The sequence below is a fragment of the Coptis chinensis genome, chromosome 1, assembly GCF_015680905.1.
Source record: "Coptis chinensis isolate HL-2020 chromosome 1, ASM1568090v1, whole genome shotgun sequence".
NCBI lineage: Eukaryota > Viridiplantae > Streptophyta > Magnoliopsida > Ranunculales > Ranunculaceae > Coptis > Coptis chinensis.
Genome location: NC_141456.1, coordinates 26,710,008 through 26,728,672, shown reverse-complemented (window position 1 = coordinate 26,728,672; position 18,665 = coordinate 26,710,008). Strand labels below are relative to the sequence as shown.

Here is an 18,665-nt window from a genome sequence, read left to right as displayed (position 1 = left end):
GGTTCTCACAATGATCTTAATGTGCTTGACCGCTTACCAATATTTGATGATATAGTCAATAATGAAGTTATTCCTTGTAACTACACTGTGAATGACCATCATTATGATATGGGCTATTACTTGGCTGACGGTATTTATCCTAATTATGCCACCTTGATTCAAATGATTGCTAAACCGACTATTGCACAAGACAAACATTTTGCAAAGAAGCAAGAAGTTGCTAGAAAAGACATAGAGCGGGCGTTTGGTATATTACAGTCGCGTTGGGCTATTTTAGCGAATCCGTGCAGGTTATGGTATTTGGAAAATATGGCTACTATTATGAGGGCTTGCATCATTTTACATAATATGATTGTGGAAGATGAACGCGAAACGGATATCCCGCAGTATATTCCTGATTTGGAAATACCAAGTAGAGAAGGTGCATCTGAAGATCAACGCCAATTTGTTCTATCTTGTTGGGCATCTGGCATTGAGAGGGTTCATTCAAAAGTTGTTCATGATAGATTGAAAAATGACTTGGTTGAGCATTTGTGGAGTAGGCGTGGGCGGTGTGGTCAGACTTGATTTCTATTTCTGTTTGCACTTCATTTGGACTTTGTGTTTATTTATCGTTTCAATTTCTATGTATTTGTGTTCCAAGTTTATTTCTATGTATTTGTGGTTTTATGAGAATTTTGTGCAACAAGTTTATTTCTATGTATTTGTGTTCCAAGTTTATTTCTATGAAAGGATTTGTGTATATGAGAATTTTGAAAATACAAAGTAGACTCTACCAAATATTTTTTAGAATGATAAAAAGTATCAATTTTAAATTAAGGTAACTTAACTCACATTAAAAGAAAATATTCAATTAAAGTACATTCTAATTAAAATCAAAATACAAACTCAAATTAAAGTACGTCATTAATTAAAAGACATAAATTAAAAAACAAATTAAAATACTCGAATTAAAAGACATACAAACTCAAATTAAAAGACATACAAACTCAAATTTAGACTATGCACTACTTTGACTACTACCAGTGATATTGCCAAGTCAATTCTTCATTTTTTGTAAAATTTCTGCCCTTTTGAGTTGCCAAATTTCGTGCTCGTCTTCAGGTAATCCTTCTAATTTCATTCCTAGTATTTTTGCATCATTTTCATCTTCTTGAACTCAGAGCGCATCTTTCTTCAATTGAAGTTTTTTCTTTTTGGATTTGGAGCTTCCAATCCATTGAACTTTTCTTCAATTGAAGTTTTTCGAATTCCATCTCATCTTTCTTCAATTGTCTTTGAGCTTCCAATTCATAGCCTTCTTTAGTGGTTTTAGAAAGTTCTACCAGAAAATCATCAAGTTTCTTAGCGGATTCCTCCAATTTAGAATCACCTTCTTCTTTCTCTTTTTGCCTTCTGTTCTTGTCTTCTTTCTTTCCAAGAGGCTTATCCTCAAGCCCATGAACTTGGTGTGGATCATAATCCATTGGTTGAGTTGTCACAGTTGATATTGGAACGGATGAACCTCCTTCCCCACTGTTTGACTTCGACTTTTTGGTAAGATGCAAATCATTTCTCAACTGTAGCCTCTTCCATTTGGGTGAGTCTTTCACCATATTATAGCATTGCATCCACTTCCAAACCCCATTATGCATCACATATGCACTTATTGCTTCATCAACCTACCAATTAAGCAAAAACTAAATTAGAATTAAAAAATGTATTTGTGAATCAAAATAACAAATAAAAAGTAAATAATTACCATCATATTGTCATTATAGCCACTTGGAGGAGATGCTTGAATCTTAGAAAGAATATCATGAAACTTGTTGATATTAGCTTGAATGAGAGTCCAACGGTGTTTCATGCCCGTCAAGTTGCGTTTGGTCATTCTTCATAGATTTGCATGAAATGCATTTAGAATTCTAGTCCAAAAATCGTTCGACTTTTGCTTATTTCCTACTACACCATCTTGACTACCTTGTAGCCAACTATTAGTAAGAGCAACATCTTCTTCTTGTATCCATGAAGCCCCTCTAGATTTTGATTTTGGTTCTTGACTAGTCATTGTTGTTTTAAGAGTAGAGAGTAGAGAGTAGAGAGTAGAGAAAAGAAGTGAGTGTAAAACTATGGTGTGAGTGTTTCAATTTATAGGGTTAGAAAGATATAGCCGTTTTTTGCCCGTTGTTGTCATTGAGAGCACGCGGTTTTAGAAAAATCGCGCCATAGAAGCCCATTTAGCAGCCCAAGCCCATGCGGTGTTGGCAAAACCGCGCGGTTTTTCTAAAACCGTATAGGTGATTTGATACAACACCAAACCTGGAACCAAATATTGGCCGATTTGGTGTTTGGTTTGGTGTTTTTTTGTGTTTTCATCAACATATAACTCTCCTGAAGTTGAAAAAACATCAAATTGTTGGAAATTTGGTGTTTGATGCTAGGTTGATATCACTCCTAAAGATGCTCTTATATACTAATATATAGTAGGGTTAGTTAGACTTACCCCCATTACTAGTTGCAATTAGTGTTACCCCCCCCCCCCTGTTTTCAAAAAAATATTAGTGATACCCCCCATTTAAGTGATCCAACGGTCAGATTTCTTCATCTGAAAAAAAAAAATCTCAGAATCAACCGTTGGATGTTGCAATTGGGGGGGGTATCACTAATATTTTGAAAATGGTTAAGTCTAACTAACCCTATATAGTATGCTTATTTTCATGCATGATTTATTTGTTAAATTGATAAAAGATAGTTTGATTATCGAACCATGCATGTATATGTGATACTCATTTTCGCATTTTATTTTTAAATTGATATAAACTAAATATATGGATAGCTTTTGCGTGAAAAAGGAGTTTTGTGAAATTCGGGTTATTGGGATTAATTTTCTTTTCTTAAAAGGAAAAACTCGTCTTGAAAAGGGGTTCTCGTCTCTCGTTTTCAGTAAGGAAAAAGGGAGATTGATTTTGAAATGCGGGTATGGGATACCCGGTTGTGTGAGGTTCCTAGATTGTTCAATTGATTTGGATTTGTTTTATGTTATAGGTGAACTAGTGTTACCCTAGATGGGAAATTAGAGTCTCCCCCCTAAACACACGGTCAACTTGGTTTGACCGTTAACTTTCAAGTCAAACAACTGAAAATGACATAAAGCCCCCACCTAATTAAAATTGAACATTTTCTTTTTGAAAACAATGAGGGCATTTGTGTAATTTTCAATTGTTTGACTTGAAAGTTAACGGTCAAATCAAGTTGACCATGTGTTTAGGGGGGATACCCTAATTTCCCATCTAGTAGGGGGGTTACTATGACTGGGTCCGTTGGGAGTCATAGGTTGATGTAGTTTTTGATTAGTTGGAAATCCGGAACTCACACATACATGATTCAACATTTTCAAAAGAAAACTATATATATTTATATTATTTTGAGAGGACATGCAATAATTATTTATTAGATTATACATATCATGAGGAAATTTAGAAAATAACTGTTGAATTCCTACAAAAAATGAATTGTTGTCGAATTTCGGAGACGGCAGTTTTTTCTAAGAATTACAATTACCTTGTTCACCTTTAGAGATGGTGGGCCATTTATAAAGAGATACATTGATAGTTGTATTCCGGGAATTCCAGTTTACTTTTCTAGATAGCCATCTTTGTACATGCCACGTTGTATGGTGATTAGCTTGTGTGAGGTTACACATTATCTCGAGGAGGTTTTAGATGTGAGGAGTGAGAGTTTAGTCCACTCCTGAATGTGTGTCAGGATCCTAAGCAGTCTACAGTCGTCGAACGGTTGACCACCGTAATTAGGTGATAGCCTGTATGGGGGTCGTGGTCATAGGGTCCACCTGAGCCCTAAAAGCTTTAGGTTTTGTGTGTAAGATCACAACTAACGGCACTTCAGCTTTCTGCCGGTAAAATCATGAAAATAACGGTGCATGGTTCACACTGGGAAGTACTGAACCGAGATATTGCCTGGGACTGGGGTTGAGTACCAGTCATATCCTCACCATTCTAATAGGATGTAGCGGCCACAATATTTGTATGATGATTGTGAAAAATCTATTTTGAGTATTAAAGAAGCATGCTGATATGATTTATACTAGTTAGTGATTTATTATATAGTCACGATATTTTGATTATTATGATGGAAACCCTGCATGCTTTAAATGGTTTTGCTATAAGTAGATTATTTATTGGCTATGTACATTTCTACTAGGCATCGTTGTTTGCTCATTCCTATATTAATACCTTTAAGATGAAACCGTTATGGAGGAGACAATTATTACTACTAGTGATGATGGTTATGGTGACTTGGGTGGTTTTCACTATGCTTTATGAGAGAGGATCCAGCTTATTTTGTTGTAAATACTTAATGTATATGTATAACAGTTCACACTCAAACAGTCTTGTATATATACGTTATCACTGTCATGTATATTACAGTTAAGTTAGATATGTAGCTTGGAAGGGTTGATATATGAGGATTATATTATTTTGATTTTCAGGTTATGACAGGATTTAGGTATTTGAAATATCGATATTTCAAAGGAAACTCTGTCGAAATTTTATAACATTAGGATGACGTAATGCCTCGAGATACATCTCCATGTCATCGGGATGTGTGTTGGATCTGGTGGCGTTACATTCTTGTTTCCACAAATATCTTGAAGTGTTATATCCACAGCCTCAACACAGTATCTATGTTGCATGGGCACCTCGTCCCAACACAATTAGTTTTGTTTCTTTAAATAGGTCAGCAAGGTCAAAATGTTTAGCGAAACCGCAAAAAGTGGTATCCATCACATTAATTAGAATCTTAAATGTAGAATGAGTAGTGTGTCCACTAGACAATAACAAAGATGCAATTTCCGATGATGCCACCATAATGACAATAAGACCCATGCTGCGGCAGGCCTTTGTAATTGTATTATACAAAAAAAAAAATCCTTATACCAACTAGAAGCGTAAAACGAGCTATGTATGCTTAGGGGTGTCTCTTTTTGCCGAATTTCCGATTTTTCCGAAATCCGACCCGAAATTGGTCTGGTTCTGGGTGTAGTTTTCATGGGCCGATTTTCCGATTTTCCGATTTCCAAAAATTTCGAAAAAAAATTGGATCGGATTTGGATATAATTCTAAAATCCGATCCGATCCGAAATTTCTGAAATTTCCGATATTATTGCCAATTTATTCCAAAAATATATACTTCTCTCACTATCCACTTGATTAGATCTCGACCGTTCATTCATTTTCTAGTTTTTTACTTCCAAAAACAAAACAAAAACATAACCCAGCCGCTACTTCCCCACTTGAATTGGACCACTTCTATCGTCATTACACCGTCCGCCATAATAACAATGATATGAAAAAAAATGTCATTGAGTCATACAATGACTTCCAGACCAATCCAAAAAGCCAAATTCCAATAGATAGAATATTATGTAAAGCTACTTAGAGTCTAAGACCATAATCTATTATTTATCAGATACTTCACGCTTCAATTTCCACACACGAAAAAAAGATTGAAACATTACAAATACCCGCACCTCAAATGTAATGCAATGCTTGCTATTGGTGGTCGGGGTTCTTTTTCTCGTTTTTCTTGGATCACTTGTTTGAATGAAAATGGGTTTTCTCGATAAAACAAGTGCGTATTGTTGTTTGGTACATTGGTGTTGTGGACATGGTTTTCTCTCCTACAATGAACATTGGCATGATATTCCAAAAATAATTGAAAGTAAAGAGATCTTTAAAATTTACCAAGTATTCAAATTTCCGAAGTTATTCTGAAATTTCTGAAAAGTTCAAATTGGAAATATATTTTGAATCCGAAAAAAAATTGGATCGGATTTGGCTAGCATATTAGGTTCCGAAAATTTTTTGGAAAAATTCCGAAGGAGGTTAATCCGATCCGATCCGAAGTCACCCCTATGTATGCTCCTCAATATGTGAAAATTTCTCATCCATCCAATATTTGCACGCATATTTACATTTGAATTTTGCTGAAGCAACATTTTATTAGAGAACCCCAGTCCAATCTAATAAGCTGATTAAAATAGATGATACCTAAGTAGGACTCCGATTATTGTTTGGGCCTTTGGGTTTGATCCAACCCAAACCCACAGTTGTACCCCCTAAACCCCAAACTCCTTCATTTTCTCTCAAAATCTCAAATCTCAGGTTTTAAGGTAACTCCTTTTCTTTCTCTTTACATTTATTCCGTTTCTTTTAAACCACTAAAACTTTTTATTCAATACTTAAAACCCTAAACCCTTAAAAAAAAAAGCAATATTTTCATCCCACTAGAACAAGCAGTTTTTGTTTTCCAGAAAATTGAAGTTGATGTGATGAACCGGTTCTTCTTCCTGTCGTCTACCGCGGCATTGTTTTCAAAGAATACTAGTCATTTCATTCAAAGGGCATCTTTCTTTTCGTATTCCCCAACACCCATTTTGTCCCCTTCAATTACATTATTCTGGAAAAGAAGGATTTCTTTGAATATTACCTTGACTTGGAGGTTTCGTGTTCAGTGTTTGTCTACTACTAGTGCTCCACCAGCTCGACGTCGTCCTTCTAGTAAAAAGAAGTTGGATAACAGCCCCGCAATGGAGGAAGAGAAGGATGCTTTTTATGTTGTTAGGAAAGGTGATATCGTTGGTGTTTATAAGACTTTGAATGATTGTCAAGCACAAGTTAGCTCCTCGGTAATTCTTTTTGCAGAAATAGTTACCCCTTTTTGTTATTTGTAAGTATGAATGTGGTTTTTTGTCTTTCTTTTCGTGTAGGTTTGTGATCCTTCAGTGAGTGTGTATAAAGGTTATTCATTGCCTAAGGAGGCTGAAGAATACTTAACCTCGCGTGGGCTTAAGAATGCTAGCTATGTAATTAATGCTGCTGATGCAAAAGATGATATTTTTGGGGCACTTGTTTCTTGTCCTTTTCAGGTGAGACGGTTCTAGTATTTTTCTTGTTTTTTATGTTTATGTCTGTATAGTATATCTATGTGCTCATTTGGTCAAGTAAACATTTAGTTTCTGTAAATTCGCTCCCTTTTTTTTATTAGTATATTGATGATTAAATTACCCATATATCCTCGTTATGTAAGTCAAAAATGTTCCCAGTTATAAACTGTTGTAGCACTAACTTTTACTTTGCTGGATGATACAATATTGTGTTTTATGATGGAATACTTTGGTGTACATCCTTCTTTGTTTTAAAAGTAACATTTTGTGACTTAACAGTTTAGCGTAATCAATCTGGCCATTAAAAATTGAAAACAGCGTGACGTAGTGTTTGGTTGATTCATAAAGTGTTTTGTTGAATCATGAAGTTAAACCTAAGGCAGTAACACACATACTATGGTGTACATGTTTTGGGGTGGATTGGGATTTGTGCAGAAAGAAATATATGCTGAAATGATGGTCAAAGACACATAACTATCTCTGTCTCAGAGTCATCTGTTGATTTGTCTTTTCCTAAATTCTTGAACTCAAGATCCAGAATCTATATAATTTTTTTTTTTTTTCTCTATGGAAAACAATGCTTGATAGGACCACAGTTTGTTTTCTTTCTCTGCCTCCCCCTTTTTCCTTAATTGGTTCGTTTGTGGCGTAAATTGCATTCTGATTTGATACGGTCATAGGATTTTGAGATAATGACAGTAATCATCTGTTATTAGATGGGTTTGCTGCAACCTCATTTGACAATGTGATGCACACTGTTTTTGAGCGCATATAACTAATTCAGCACTAAATAGAATCACAGTGGTCAGATGACTTATTAATTATTATATGACTTGCGTATTTAGTGGATATACTTTGAACATATATAATATAACGACACACCATGTTTTTGAAAAATTCCTTGTTGGATGTATTCCACGGTGTGGGATAAAAAGATGTCAATGTAACTTAGCTTTTAACTATTCTGAGGGTTTGGATCTGTTTGTCACTTTCGAAAATTTTCTCTTATCACTTCTATTGATGGATTTTTCACTTTCAGCAACCTGATTCTTGTAAAGTTAATATTTCGAGCAAGCCTTCTCCACCAAAAAGATCGCAAGAAGTATTTGGATCCGCCAGCAATTCAGTAAGTTACTTTATATTCTGTGACAATTGAGTGTGTTTGCTGGAGGGGAAATTATGTATCTTGTAATGTTGGAGGTTTATTTTTTGTTTGTTTTACCAACGTATCAGATATGAAGGTTTTATTACTCATTTCATATTATCAACATTCTGGAGTCGATAACCATTTGTAAAACTGAAGGCCCACAGTAACAGTAGCTTACGAATACTTGAGAAGCTCTGGACTAAGATTGCACAGGCTTTTAGTGAGATGGTAGATATATTATTCTGATGTATTATAGACCTCTTTAATTTATTTCCCTTCTATGTTTGGTGCCCTCCTTGGCACTTGCTTGTGGTAGCATTAAAGCTGGCTTTAATGCTTCAAAGTTTTGGTATCAGGTAATAATTAGAATACATGGACATGGACATTGCACCCTGTTCTTGTAAATTACTTGGCTCTTAATTTGTTACGGTCTTTTTAGAGTAGCTTGAAAAGCATTTCTCTTTTCTCGGTTATAGATGGCACATTTCCTTGGAGCTGCATTTTTCTCATCTTTATATCACTGACCGATTTCTGGGGAAGTGTATATTTCGGAGGTGCTAAAGAAATGATGTTGAGAAATGGCAGATGGTGCCCATTTTCTCCGTTGAAACAATTTTGCTAAAAGAGGGCAATGTGTTGGAGGGAAGTGCACTGCTATCTAAAAGAGTAGAAGTAGCTTTCATATAAATTGTCCCATCATAAGAGGTCTTCAAACCCTTAGTAATTGAAGTGCACAAAATTCTATCCAATGCAGATGGTTTAATTTAGGGCATATGATGGGAGAGGAATGAAATAGTTTTAAAATAAAACTTATTTTTAGTTCTCCACTACCGTAGGCAAAGCTTACTATGAAATCCTATCTTAAAGTTTTAACTCACGTTAGTAATTCACGTAATCTCTTTCCCTGTTTAGGTTAAAATGGATGAGCATGAGCGAATCGAATTGATATCAACAGAAAATCATTTTGTTGTGAGTGATGATATTGGAAATGCTGCGGCTGGGGAGTTAACAGCCACTCCCCTGAAAAGATATGTAACATTTCTTGGCAATAGAAAGGATGGAAGTGCTAGTAAGTGGATATGTAATTTTGGGTGTAAGAAAGAGCCATATACAGGAACATATTCTCGTATTAGAGCACACTTGATTGGATTACTTCCTGGTCAAAAAGCGCAAGGTGTAGCATTATGCTCTAAGGTGAATAAGGAAGAAAGGGAAAAGATGAAAATCGAAGAAGCTGAAGCTAAGAGAGTGTTTAGAGGTGGCAGTAGACTTCCAATTACAGTTGTTCCAACTATTTCACCATTAGGCAAATTCAATACAACCATGAAGATGGAAAATCAAAGCGTTATGTGCACAATTGAGGCAAATTCTCAAAATGGTCTTGATGTTGATGCTGTAATTGCAACTTTCTTCTATGCTAATGGAATTCCTATTAATGTGGCACAATCTCCGTTTTGGTATGATATGGTGAGAGCTATAAATGAAGCACATGAAGGATACAAGCCACCTTGTGCAAAGATGATGAAAACTACTCTACTTGATGGTGAAAAAGATAAGATTGATAAAGCTTTATTACCTGTGAAGGAGCAATGGCCAATATATGGAGTCTCAATCGTTTCAGTGGGTTGGAGTTACGTTAAAAATCAAACTATAATCAATGTATTGGCAGTCTCTGGAGGTAAGACGATGTTTGTTAGTAGTGCTGATTGTTTGGGAAATGAGAAGAAAGGTGAATTTATATCTGAAAATTTGTTAAAGGCTATTGATTATGTGGGTGCATATAATGTTGTCCAAGTCTTGACTGATGATACCCCCGCTTGTAAGAGTGCCGGAGAGATCATTGAAGCAAGAAACCCTAATATATTTTGGTCTGGTTGCACGGCTCACACTTTAAGTTTATTAGTGAAAGATATTGTTCACTCGAAGAGTTCAGGCTTGGATTTTGCTAGTGATGTGTACAAACGGGCAAAAGCAATTGTTAAGTACATAAAGAATCATAGTTTGTCTTCGTACATATTTCACAAGTTTTCATCATTAGAGGTGTTTCTAGTAAAGAAAACAAAATTTGGATCTCGTTGTGTGCTGTTGGAACGAGTTGTTCGGATGAAAAATACTTTGATTAACATGGTTTTAAGTGAAGATTGGGAAAAGATTAAGGAAGTGCCTTTTGAGAATGCGGAGCATGAACAGGTGAAACGTATTATTTTGGATGATGATTTTTGGTACAAAGCAAAACTTGTTTTGTCATTTATTAAGCCACTTTGGGAGATGATTCGTTTGTGTGATTCGGGTAAAGCTGTGATTGGTGAAGTTTATCAAAGGATGAATGGCATGCTGACAAATATGAAGGATGCATTGGTTGATAAAATGGATACACATGATGCTATTGTAAGCCTTATTTCAGAAAGATGGGACAAGATGATACGTCCTTTGCATTGTTTGGCTTATGTGCTAACTCCCTATTACTATTCACAAACTTGGTTGAGAGGTATGACAAATGTTTACTTACTCCTTTCAAGTTTCTTATTCTTACTCTAAATGGTCAAGTTCTGAATAATAGTTAAATATGCATATGAAAAGGGGGGGGGGGATTAAGTTTGTGTTTTCTTGTTCAGGAGGAGAAAGTAGGAGAAAACCTCATGCTGATCCATACATTGATAGTGTTTACTTAGATGTGGTGGAAAGACTTGTAATTGATCCAATGGAACGTAGCGTGGTACGTCATCAGTTAAGCGAATTTATTAGTAGCAAGGGTACATTTGCCCGTCCTCAAGCAATTGAAGATAGAGAGACAATGTCTGCTATATCTTGGTGGGATATGTATGGGATAACAACAAATGAACTTTACAACCTGGCTATTAAAGTATTATCCCAAAGTGTCAATACATCTGTTGCAGAACGAGAGTGGAGTACGTATTCTTACATCCATGGTGTAAAGAAGAACAAGATGAATGTTGATCGTGCTGAATCTCTGGTATATGTTCACTATAATCATCGGCTGTTATCACAATGTAAAAGCAACCATGAGGAAACATATAAGAATTGGGATGTATATGCTAATGATGATAACTTGGATATTGACATTGAAGCCATTGATGATCGAGAATGTTGTGTGCTTCTTGATTCCCTAGATCAAATTGAAGAATCATCAACATATACACAACAACAAAGGAGTCGGACGATCTCACTTGGGAAAAGGCCACGTATGGAGTGAATGCATGCTTGTTTGTCTAAACGTTATCTGATGTATCTTGAATTTTGTGTTTCCCGCACATTTTAGACATTGTAAGAGTGCTGTATTTTAATTATAGGATTTGTATTTATCATTCTGTTTAATCTTTCCAAAACAAATCTAAATTCAGAAATGAGGCATCATCCCGTGAACTTCTAGTTTACCTATAAAGCAGCTTAGCTGCAATGCTCCTTTGTGTGTAATTGGTTAGCAAACGTTTAGAGCACATTATTTGTGGACTGTTTTTGAACTGGAGGCGTTTCTTTCTCCATGAATCATGATGCATTACATACTTATGTGCAACTTCCATTCAACAGTCATGTGTTTGCTACTGTTGCTATAATTATCCTTTTACTGTGGTTGTATTTTATGCAAGCATTTGATGTAATGTATTGTTCATGGAAGCCCTCAACGCCACCCTAGTGGTTGATACAATGATACACTAAGAAGGCCTTTTCAGCTAGTTCATTATTTTTAACATTGTTGTTATTGTTATTATAACTATTATCGTTACACTAATTATCGTTATTAATCATTATATTATTCTTAATCACTAACTACTAAAATCATCATCATCATCATCATCATTCTTTTTGAGTAAGTTAAGCTCTAAGCCATTCTCTTGATGTTTTGAAAGGTAAAAAAACAGTAAAACCTTAAGGAGAAGGAAATTCTGGTTAAGCTCAGCTTTGGTATTGGTCATCTAGGGAGAGATTTATAAAAATATGTTTTTGTCCTTGATGAATTTGTTACTAGTTTTTCAACTTTTTGCAAGTTTCTTTCTCTTGTTTAAAAAGTCAACCAAACACATCCCGTCGCTGGGTTTTATTTTCCTTTTCTTCTCTCCCCATACCACGATGACAAGATTTTTTCACTTGTGTTGAAAGATTTTTTTGTTAGAGAAAGTGTGAGACAATATGGACAACAATCAGTGTGACTGTTAATTTGAAAGCAGCTATAGTGCGGAGTGTGGAATATGAGTTTGTTGGAATTGTGGAGCACAAACCAGGTGCAGTGGCTGGTTGTAAGCACGATGGGTATCATACTGTTATGTAACTTGGTCACAACACACCCTTTGGTCATGCCTGAAACAGTTTTTTAAAGACATTAACTATGGCTGTGCCGTTGCAAATGTATTTCCTATTTGGTTACGGGCTGACTTATTTAGACTTACTTGCAATATCATATAAAGAAATTGTTGTCCCCTAATCCGGTACTGTTATTATTGTTCAGCAGGAAGCATTTGAGTGGACTACTTCTGCAGATACCCTAAAAAGGCAATCAAAGCACATGAAATTAGAGAACTCTGTCAAGTCACAAGCTCGAAAATGTGTAAGTAGATGTCTTGGTCATAGCGTATGGATTCAATATGCAGCCTCACCATCATATTTTTACTATTTGCTCTTGAAATTGGTTATTGTACAATCGTGGGTCAGTAAAGCTAAAGACATAAACTTGATCATTCTTGAAAAACATTTCTGAACTTAGTATCTTAGGGTTCCTTGAGCCATCTAGAAGCTTAACTTTCTATTCAACCAGCGCGCTGCCTTGGCTGGTTTTCAGCATGAACGCCTCGCCTTGTAAGAATAAACAATTTGCAAGAAGTATACTTTCTGAGATGTAGACACATAGTATATCTAATTTGCAAAACATAGGACTTTTTTTAGTGGTCAAACTGTATGTTGACTGGTCAAAGGCACTGCTGCCCAGGCGGGCTGAAATGGGTCTACCGCCCCCGCCTTTGACAGCATAGCTCAAGTGTAACTTGGAAAAATATTGGGGATACCCCCACGGTTGCAAGATCCAACGGCTACGAGATGAAGTTTTTCTTTCACGTGAAGAAGCATAACCGTTGGATCTTGAAACTGGGGGTGAGGAGTACCCCTATTTTCTTAAGAATGGAGGGTTATCCCTATTTGCAACTAATAGTGGGGAGACATGAAGTCATCCCTAACTAATCCTTTATATGCCTCTTAGTAAGGTATAATGCAACCTTAACCTGAGCGTTATATTACAGTTTTCTTGTTCAATTGAGTTCGATGGAGCTTCAAAAGGAAATCCTGGGCTATCAGGCGCAGGAGCTGTCATACGAGCCGATGATGGAAGTTTGGTACACTCCAATACGTTATATGCTTTTCATTTGACTTTGTTAATTGTTGTTAAATGCCTTGACAAACTTTACTTTCTAATCCTTCTATTGTAAAGGTTTGTCGAGTCCGTGAAGGTGTGGGCATTGCGACCAATAATGTTGCCGAATATCGAGCTATCATTTTAGGATTGAGGCACGCACTGAAAAAAGGGTTTACTCAAATTCGTGTGCAAGGCGACTCTAAACTTGTCTGTATGCAGGTGTGTTTTTTTGTTATAGCACTGGTCTTTGTTGTGTTAGACAACCTTAGTTGTAAGTCTGCCATATTACTTGTTGTTTTAAGTCCACCATATTACTTGTTGTTTTATAATGGGCTGAATGATTGTATGTTTTTTCTCTGTTTTTATTTTTAACTACGGATGAATTATGGAGCAGGTACAGGGTTTATGGAAAACCAAGAATGACAACATGGCTATCTTATGCAAGCAGGTTAAGGAGCTTGTGGATAAGTTTGTTTCTTTCCAAATCAGTCACGTTTTGAGGGTATGATATATTCCAAATTTGTGCTACACTTTGCTAAGTCACTAGTTATTGTTTAGCATGGCTTGAAACATGTCTATTCTATACTTGCTATAGTAGCCTGTGATATTATGTCTTGATTTGATAAACTGAGCTCACCATCATGTATCAATATCTGTGTAAATTGCTGAGCTTTCAGTGGCATATGGATATTATATAGTTTACACACTAGTTCTTGCTTCTAGGATTAGTAGATTCTGGATCAGATAAGAAAATAAAATTTAAACCTTTTTCATTTGAGGATCAAATTTTCAATTCTAATATGCTTTGGACATACATATCTATGGTTAATTATGAAGGAATTTGACTGGGACACAGTGGTTTTCGTCTGTTTCGCGCATTAGTTGTTTCGCGAAATATTGAGGAGCATGTGGCAGGACCTGAAGCTTGCTCTCTGTATTATTTTAGAGATGCTCTAGGATGATAGGTTTGGCAGTTCTTGTGTTAGACATGCAATTTTTGGAACTGTTGTGCTCTATTCCAGAAACATATATTCTCTTTCTATGTATTGATTATTCCTATTATACGTGGTGCAAGTTTTTCAGATATCCATCAACTTTGCGTACAACTCTTTGGGCCCTGAGAAAGTGGTTGGTGATTAAAGTGTGTTGGCTTAGTTGGTAAACTGGTTATCCAGAAACCTAGACTTTTATACTATTGTAAATGGAGAAGACACATTAAAACGAACTTTCCCTAGAGATACGGGATTTCTCGAATTCTCATTATCCAATAATAACGTTATTTTCATTTTTTTGCCTATTTGGCATGAAAATATACATGGTGAAATCCTCTATGTATCTTTTCTTGATCTCCCTTTCCTATTTTTCTCTCCCTAGTTGTTCTCCTTTTTCTGATGGATTTTCCAGAAAATTAATTGAACATGCCTTAATTGAATCCCTAAGATTGTTGTCCCGTTTATGTTCTGGTAATATACTCAGGTTTTAAGGTGTGTCATTGTCAAATTTGATTAATGTGTTGTGGCCAAAATCTCAAACGTGTTGATGTGCCCTTTGTCATTTGGTGCCAATATGTCGGTCTTCTATCCTTTCTGTAAGTAACACATGCAACACACAAACTTCGTCACTGTTTTTTGAGCTTTGTCTGCAATTTAGTAGATTATTATTTGTTCTTCCTATTTATTAGAAGGGGAAATTAGTGGTAGCATCAGATAACTTAGTCATGCTACTCAAAATATTTTGGTTAATGTGGAATGGATACATTGGGAATCTTCTTCTTATTCTCTCTATTGTGCTCTGATTTGGTCTATTTACAAAAGCTCTTGGCTTCTTTCCCTGTTGAATTATTTCATGTTCTAACATAGTAACATCCCATCCATGCACCTTTCAAGGACTTCAACTCCGAAGCTGACACTCAGGCGAATTTGGCACTCCTTCTTGGGGTAAGCATTTCTTGTGAATATCCCTTTTTGGTATGTTTGATTCCGCTTTGCTGATCTGGATATATCTAATGCAGATGGTGAAGTTGCGGAGACCTGCGAGGAGAAATAAATGGAGTAGTCTAGGGTACATGACCTTAACAAGAAGAGCAACAGAAAACAGTGTTAATTTGTTGCATGGTATATTTTTAATGCCAACTCAAATGCATGGGATGTACTTTGGAAACTTATAACTTATATAATATGACGCAATTGAACTATTTTTAGCCATTTCCTGTTTATCCAATCCCTCAGAAAAAAAGAAGAGAAAGAAGAAAGTAAAATTGAAATTAGAAACTGTTTCTTTTGTTGAAAATGCTGGAGGTCAGCTGCACACCATGAATATGACTGAAGTTTACAAAATTATCGACTGCTTCAAGTGCCTTTATAGATTTTATCTATTTGCTCTTTTAGTAACAAAAATGTATCAACCAATTATTCCGACATTCATATTTCGTTCTGTTATTCTTGATTTATTTCTCTAGTGTCCGAAAAATTACCAATCGAAATGCGAAATGCCGACTGAAATATTGGTAAAAATGAAGTGGATAGAAGATATATAGCAGAAAAAGCATTCACGTGAAGAAGAAGAAAAAAATGGCAACGGCTACAACATTTCCCTCACTTTATTCTTCATCCTCATTCTGCATGCTGAATACCCATCCCATTTCTTTTCTTCGTTTGAAAACAAGAAATAACAATAAATGTTTAACAAACAAGAGACTTGGTAAGCTTCACACAAGAATAATCAAAGCAGTTGCAGAAGAAGAAGAACAACAACAAGTACAAGTGGAGAAAGAAGCTTTGGTTTCTGAACAACCTGTTTCTGTGCCAGTTTCGCCTTCTGATATTCTCACTATGTTCTTTCAAGTATGTTTCTTTTTTTTTTCCAATTATTCTTTCATCGGTATTGAAATTTTTATGATGGGGTCAAGTTATTTGCATTTTGGAATTATTTTTCATAATCTTTGGTAGAAATATTTAAACTTGATGAGGAATTGGTTTAACTTTTTTTACGACTTGCAGGCAGAGGGAGCAATGGATGAATCAATTGTTCCTAGGGTGACCAAGGCCTTAGAGGTATGGAGAATGTGCTTTTTCCCCACTTTGCTTCTTTGCTTGAATATATTGTATGGTCAGGCTTATGCAGTTATGCTCTCATTCTGTTGCTCTTGTAGAATAAGAAAAGGGAACAGTGAAGCAGGATAATGTATACATTTTGTTACTTGACACCAAAATGATGTAAATGTAGTCCATCAAACAAACTATTATATATATAACGAAGCGGAGGGCATTCTCATATTGTTGTGTGATTTGTGGTTGTGTTAACATACTGGATTTTGATCTCAGAAAGTGTGTTTCCTATGTTATGTAGGAAGTGGAAGGTATCAGCGATGTGAACGTTCGAGTTCTTGAGGGTATTGCAAGTGTTGAGGTATGTCTATGAACTTCCTTAAGCCATATTTACACGCTTGAGTATGAATGGGGATATATTGTTCCTAGTATCTAAAGTGTCAGTACTTTCGAAAGTTGCATTTGTATGAGCAGTTGTTCTGCTTACAGGAAACTAAGATTTAGAGTGTTTGTTCTTTTTTTAAACTGGAGTGTAAAGCGGTTGATATGTGTCGATTTACTCGTTTGTTGTGTTTTCATGATTTAAGAATTGATGATTAGAATAGTATTTGTTAGTATTGTTTGGCATAGAGTACCTAGCAAATCAATTCCAGAAAAGATTAAGCGCGTAAATGAGAGGCCTCAATTTTAATGAATAGATTCTCAATTGACCTCCAGCGTGAATTAAATGGGATTTTAAGTTTAGAAATTGTAAATGATTTGTAAAGCTAGGAGTTCAGAGTTTAGCAAAAACATAAAATAAAAAAAATAGGAGCTCAGTTCCATATCCTTCCCCGCATTTGATCATATTCTTCTGTTACATTTTCTCTTGAATGAAACATAAATAAGTTTTAGAGGAAACATGCCCAACCAGTTGAAAATTTTCATATTCCGTGCATTAAGCAACTCTGTTGGAGAGTCTTGAAAGTGCAAGAGACTCCCAACAATGAGTAGTCCCTTCAATGTGAATCAACTAATGTGAATTTGTGGTGGATTGCTAGAAGCATGTTGCACTAATTATCTTTTGTTCCATTTATCAAACTATTGGTTGCAAGGATGTCTTGTCCTTGCCAAGAATGTACAGTTTGAAGTAACAATATGTAAGCACTTCCAAACCCCCCTTTGGTTAGGGAAGGCGAGTTTCTTTAGATGTGCAACTTTTCATAGAAGTGGGTTGGAGTAAACCATTTTCTGCTCTACTTGTTACGCTCTTCAGTTTGTATCGTGTGATCTATAATGTGGCCCATTAAATAATGCCCTAGTCTTGTGTTTCACAAACTGTTGAATTAGAATTCTTCAAATATTTGGTAACTGCGTTAGACTGCGACTCCTGTATGGTTATCTCATGGAAGCCATATATGGAAGCAAGTTTGTGGCGGATGATTGAGTAAGGCCTGCATGCATTTTACATGAAGTGTAGTACTCTTTGTCTTTGAGCTGCACTGGCTCTAGAAATTTGCTGACACCTCTGACCTATTATTTATTCATTTTTTTTTTTTCATTTTTATTATTTTTAGTTAAAGAAGCAGACAACGGTTCAAGCTACAGGAGTGGCTTCAAATTTAGTTGAGGTTATTCAAGGATCTGGATTCAAGTTACAAACTTTGAATCTAAGTTTTGAGGATGAAGAAGACATTGCTTGATGACTAGTTAAGACTCTTGATTGCTGCTGATATCCTTAAACTGATTTTATTCTGGAGAAACTTTGTTGTCATTGATGGTTTCGAATTTCAGTCATTTATTGAGAGATTGTAAAGTCCAGCAATTTGTAATTTCAGCTTGTTGATTCATATCTTATGTTCGTTTCCTTTTTGCTCATTAATTAATCAAGCCCAGTTGTTATTGTTATACACCTTGCCTAAAACCAAAGTTGTAAGAGACAGAACTGATCAAACGAAACATTTGGTTGCCTTGGTTAACCGCACCCACAATATGTTCAATACTTCAGTTTGAGATAGCCAGCTCGGTTTTTTGTATAAGACACGGGACAGGTTTGTGGATATCTTTTCAAAATAGTGGAGGCGGAGGCCTCATTTTTTGGGTCACTTGACTCACTTCTGTCGAAATTGGCACCAACTTCTATGTACACTGTGGCTTGTCAAAGAAGCCAAACTATATAGCTAG

General features: G+C 35.8%; 2 protein-coding genes across 3 annotated transcripts; both read left to right on the top strand.

Moving 5' to 3' along the window:
* The first annotated feature begins 6,015 nt into the window (after nucleotides 1-6,015).
* On the top strand, nucleotides 6,016-11,528 carry LOC147523200 (uncharacterized). Of its 2 annotated transcripts, XM_086597836.1 has the most exons (6): nucleotides 6,016-6,172; nucleotides 6,515-6,688; nucleotides 6,770-6,928; nucleotides 7,986-8,072; nucleotides 9,006-10,581; nucleotides 10,709-11,528. In XM_086597836.1, exons 2-6 carry the CDS (start codon nucleotides 6,590-6,592, stop codon nucleotides 11,305-11,307), a joined length of 2,520 nt encoding a protein of 839 aa, XP_086453962.1. In that variant the 5' UTR covers nucleotides 6,016-6,172; nucleotides 6,515-6,589; the 3' UTR covers nucleotides 11,308-11,528. The 2 variants fall into 2 exon arrangements, with proteins under 2 accessions (XP_086453962.1, XP_086453957.1); XM_086597831.1 differs by lacking the exon at nucleotides 6,016-6,172 and having other exon boundaries at nucleotides 6,179-6,688.
* A 4,390-nt stretch (nucleotides 11,529-15,918) lies between these two features.
* Nucleotides 15,919-18,389, top strand: LOC147523199 (Heavy metal transport/detoxification superfamily protein). Its single transcript, XM_086597843.1, has 4 exons — nucleotides 15,919-16,298; nucleotides 16,455-16,508; nucleotides 16,804-16,863; nucleotides 18,059-18,389. The coding sequence occupies exons 1-4, from the start codon at nucleotides 16,026-16,028 to the stop codon at nucleotides 18,182-18,184; spliced, it is 513 nt and encodes a 170-aa protein (XP_086453969.1). The 5' UTR covers nucleotides 15,919-16,025; the 3' UTR covers nucleotides 18,185-18,389.
* Nucleotides 18,390-18,665: the final 276 nt, after the last annotated feature.

What these genes read in the sequence shown, in the direction of transcription:
- LOC147523200 (XM_086597831.1), top strand. Translation starts at nt 6,332, where the DNA reads ATGAACCGGTTCTTCTTCCTGTCGTCTACCGCGGCATTGTTTTCAAAG. An exon ending in AAGCACAAGTTAGCTCCTCG is followed by an intron (nt 6,689 to 6,769) that starts GTAATTCTTTTT and finishes CTTTTCGTGTAG; the next exon opens with GTTTGTGATCCTTCAGTGAG. An exon ending in TTGTTTCTTGTCCTTTTCAG is followed by an intron (nt 6,929 to 7,985) that starts GTGAGACGGTTC and finishes TTTCACTTTCAG; the next exon opens with CAACCTGATTCTTGTAAAGT.
- LOC147523199 (XM_086597843.1), top strand. Translation starts at nt 16,026, where the DNA reads ATGGCAACGGCTACAACATTTCCCTCACTTTATTCTTCATCCTCATTC. An exon ending in TTCTCACTATGTTCTTTCAA is followed by an intron (nt 16,299 to 16,454) that starts GTATGTTTCTTT and finishes TACGACTTGCAG; the next exon opens with GCAGAGGGAGCAATGGATGA. An exon ending in GGGTGACCAAGGCCTTAGAG is followed by an intron (nt 16,509 to 16,803) that starts GTATGGAGAATG and finishes TATGTTATGTAG; the next exon opens with GAAGTGGAAGGTATCAGCGA.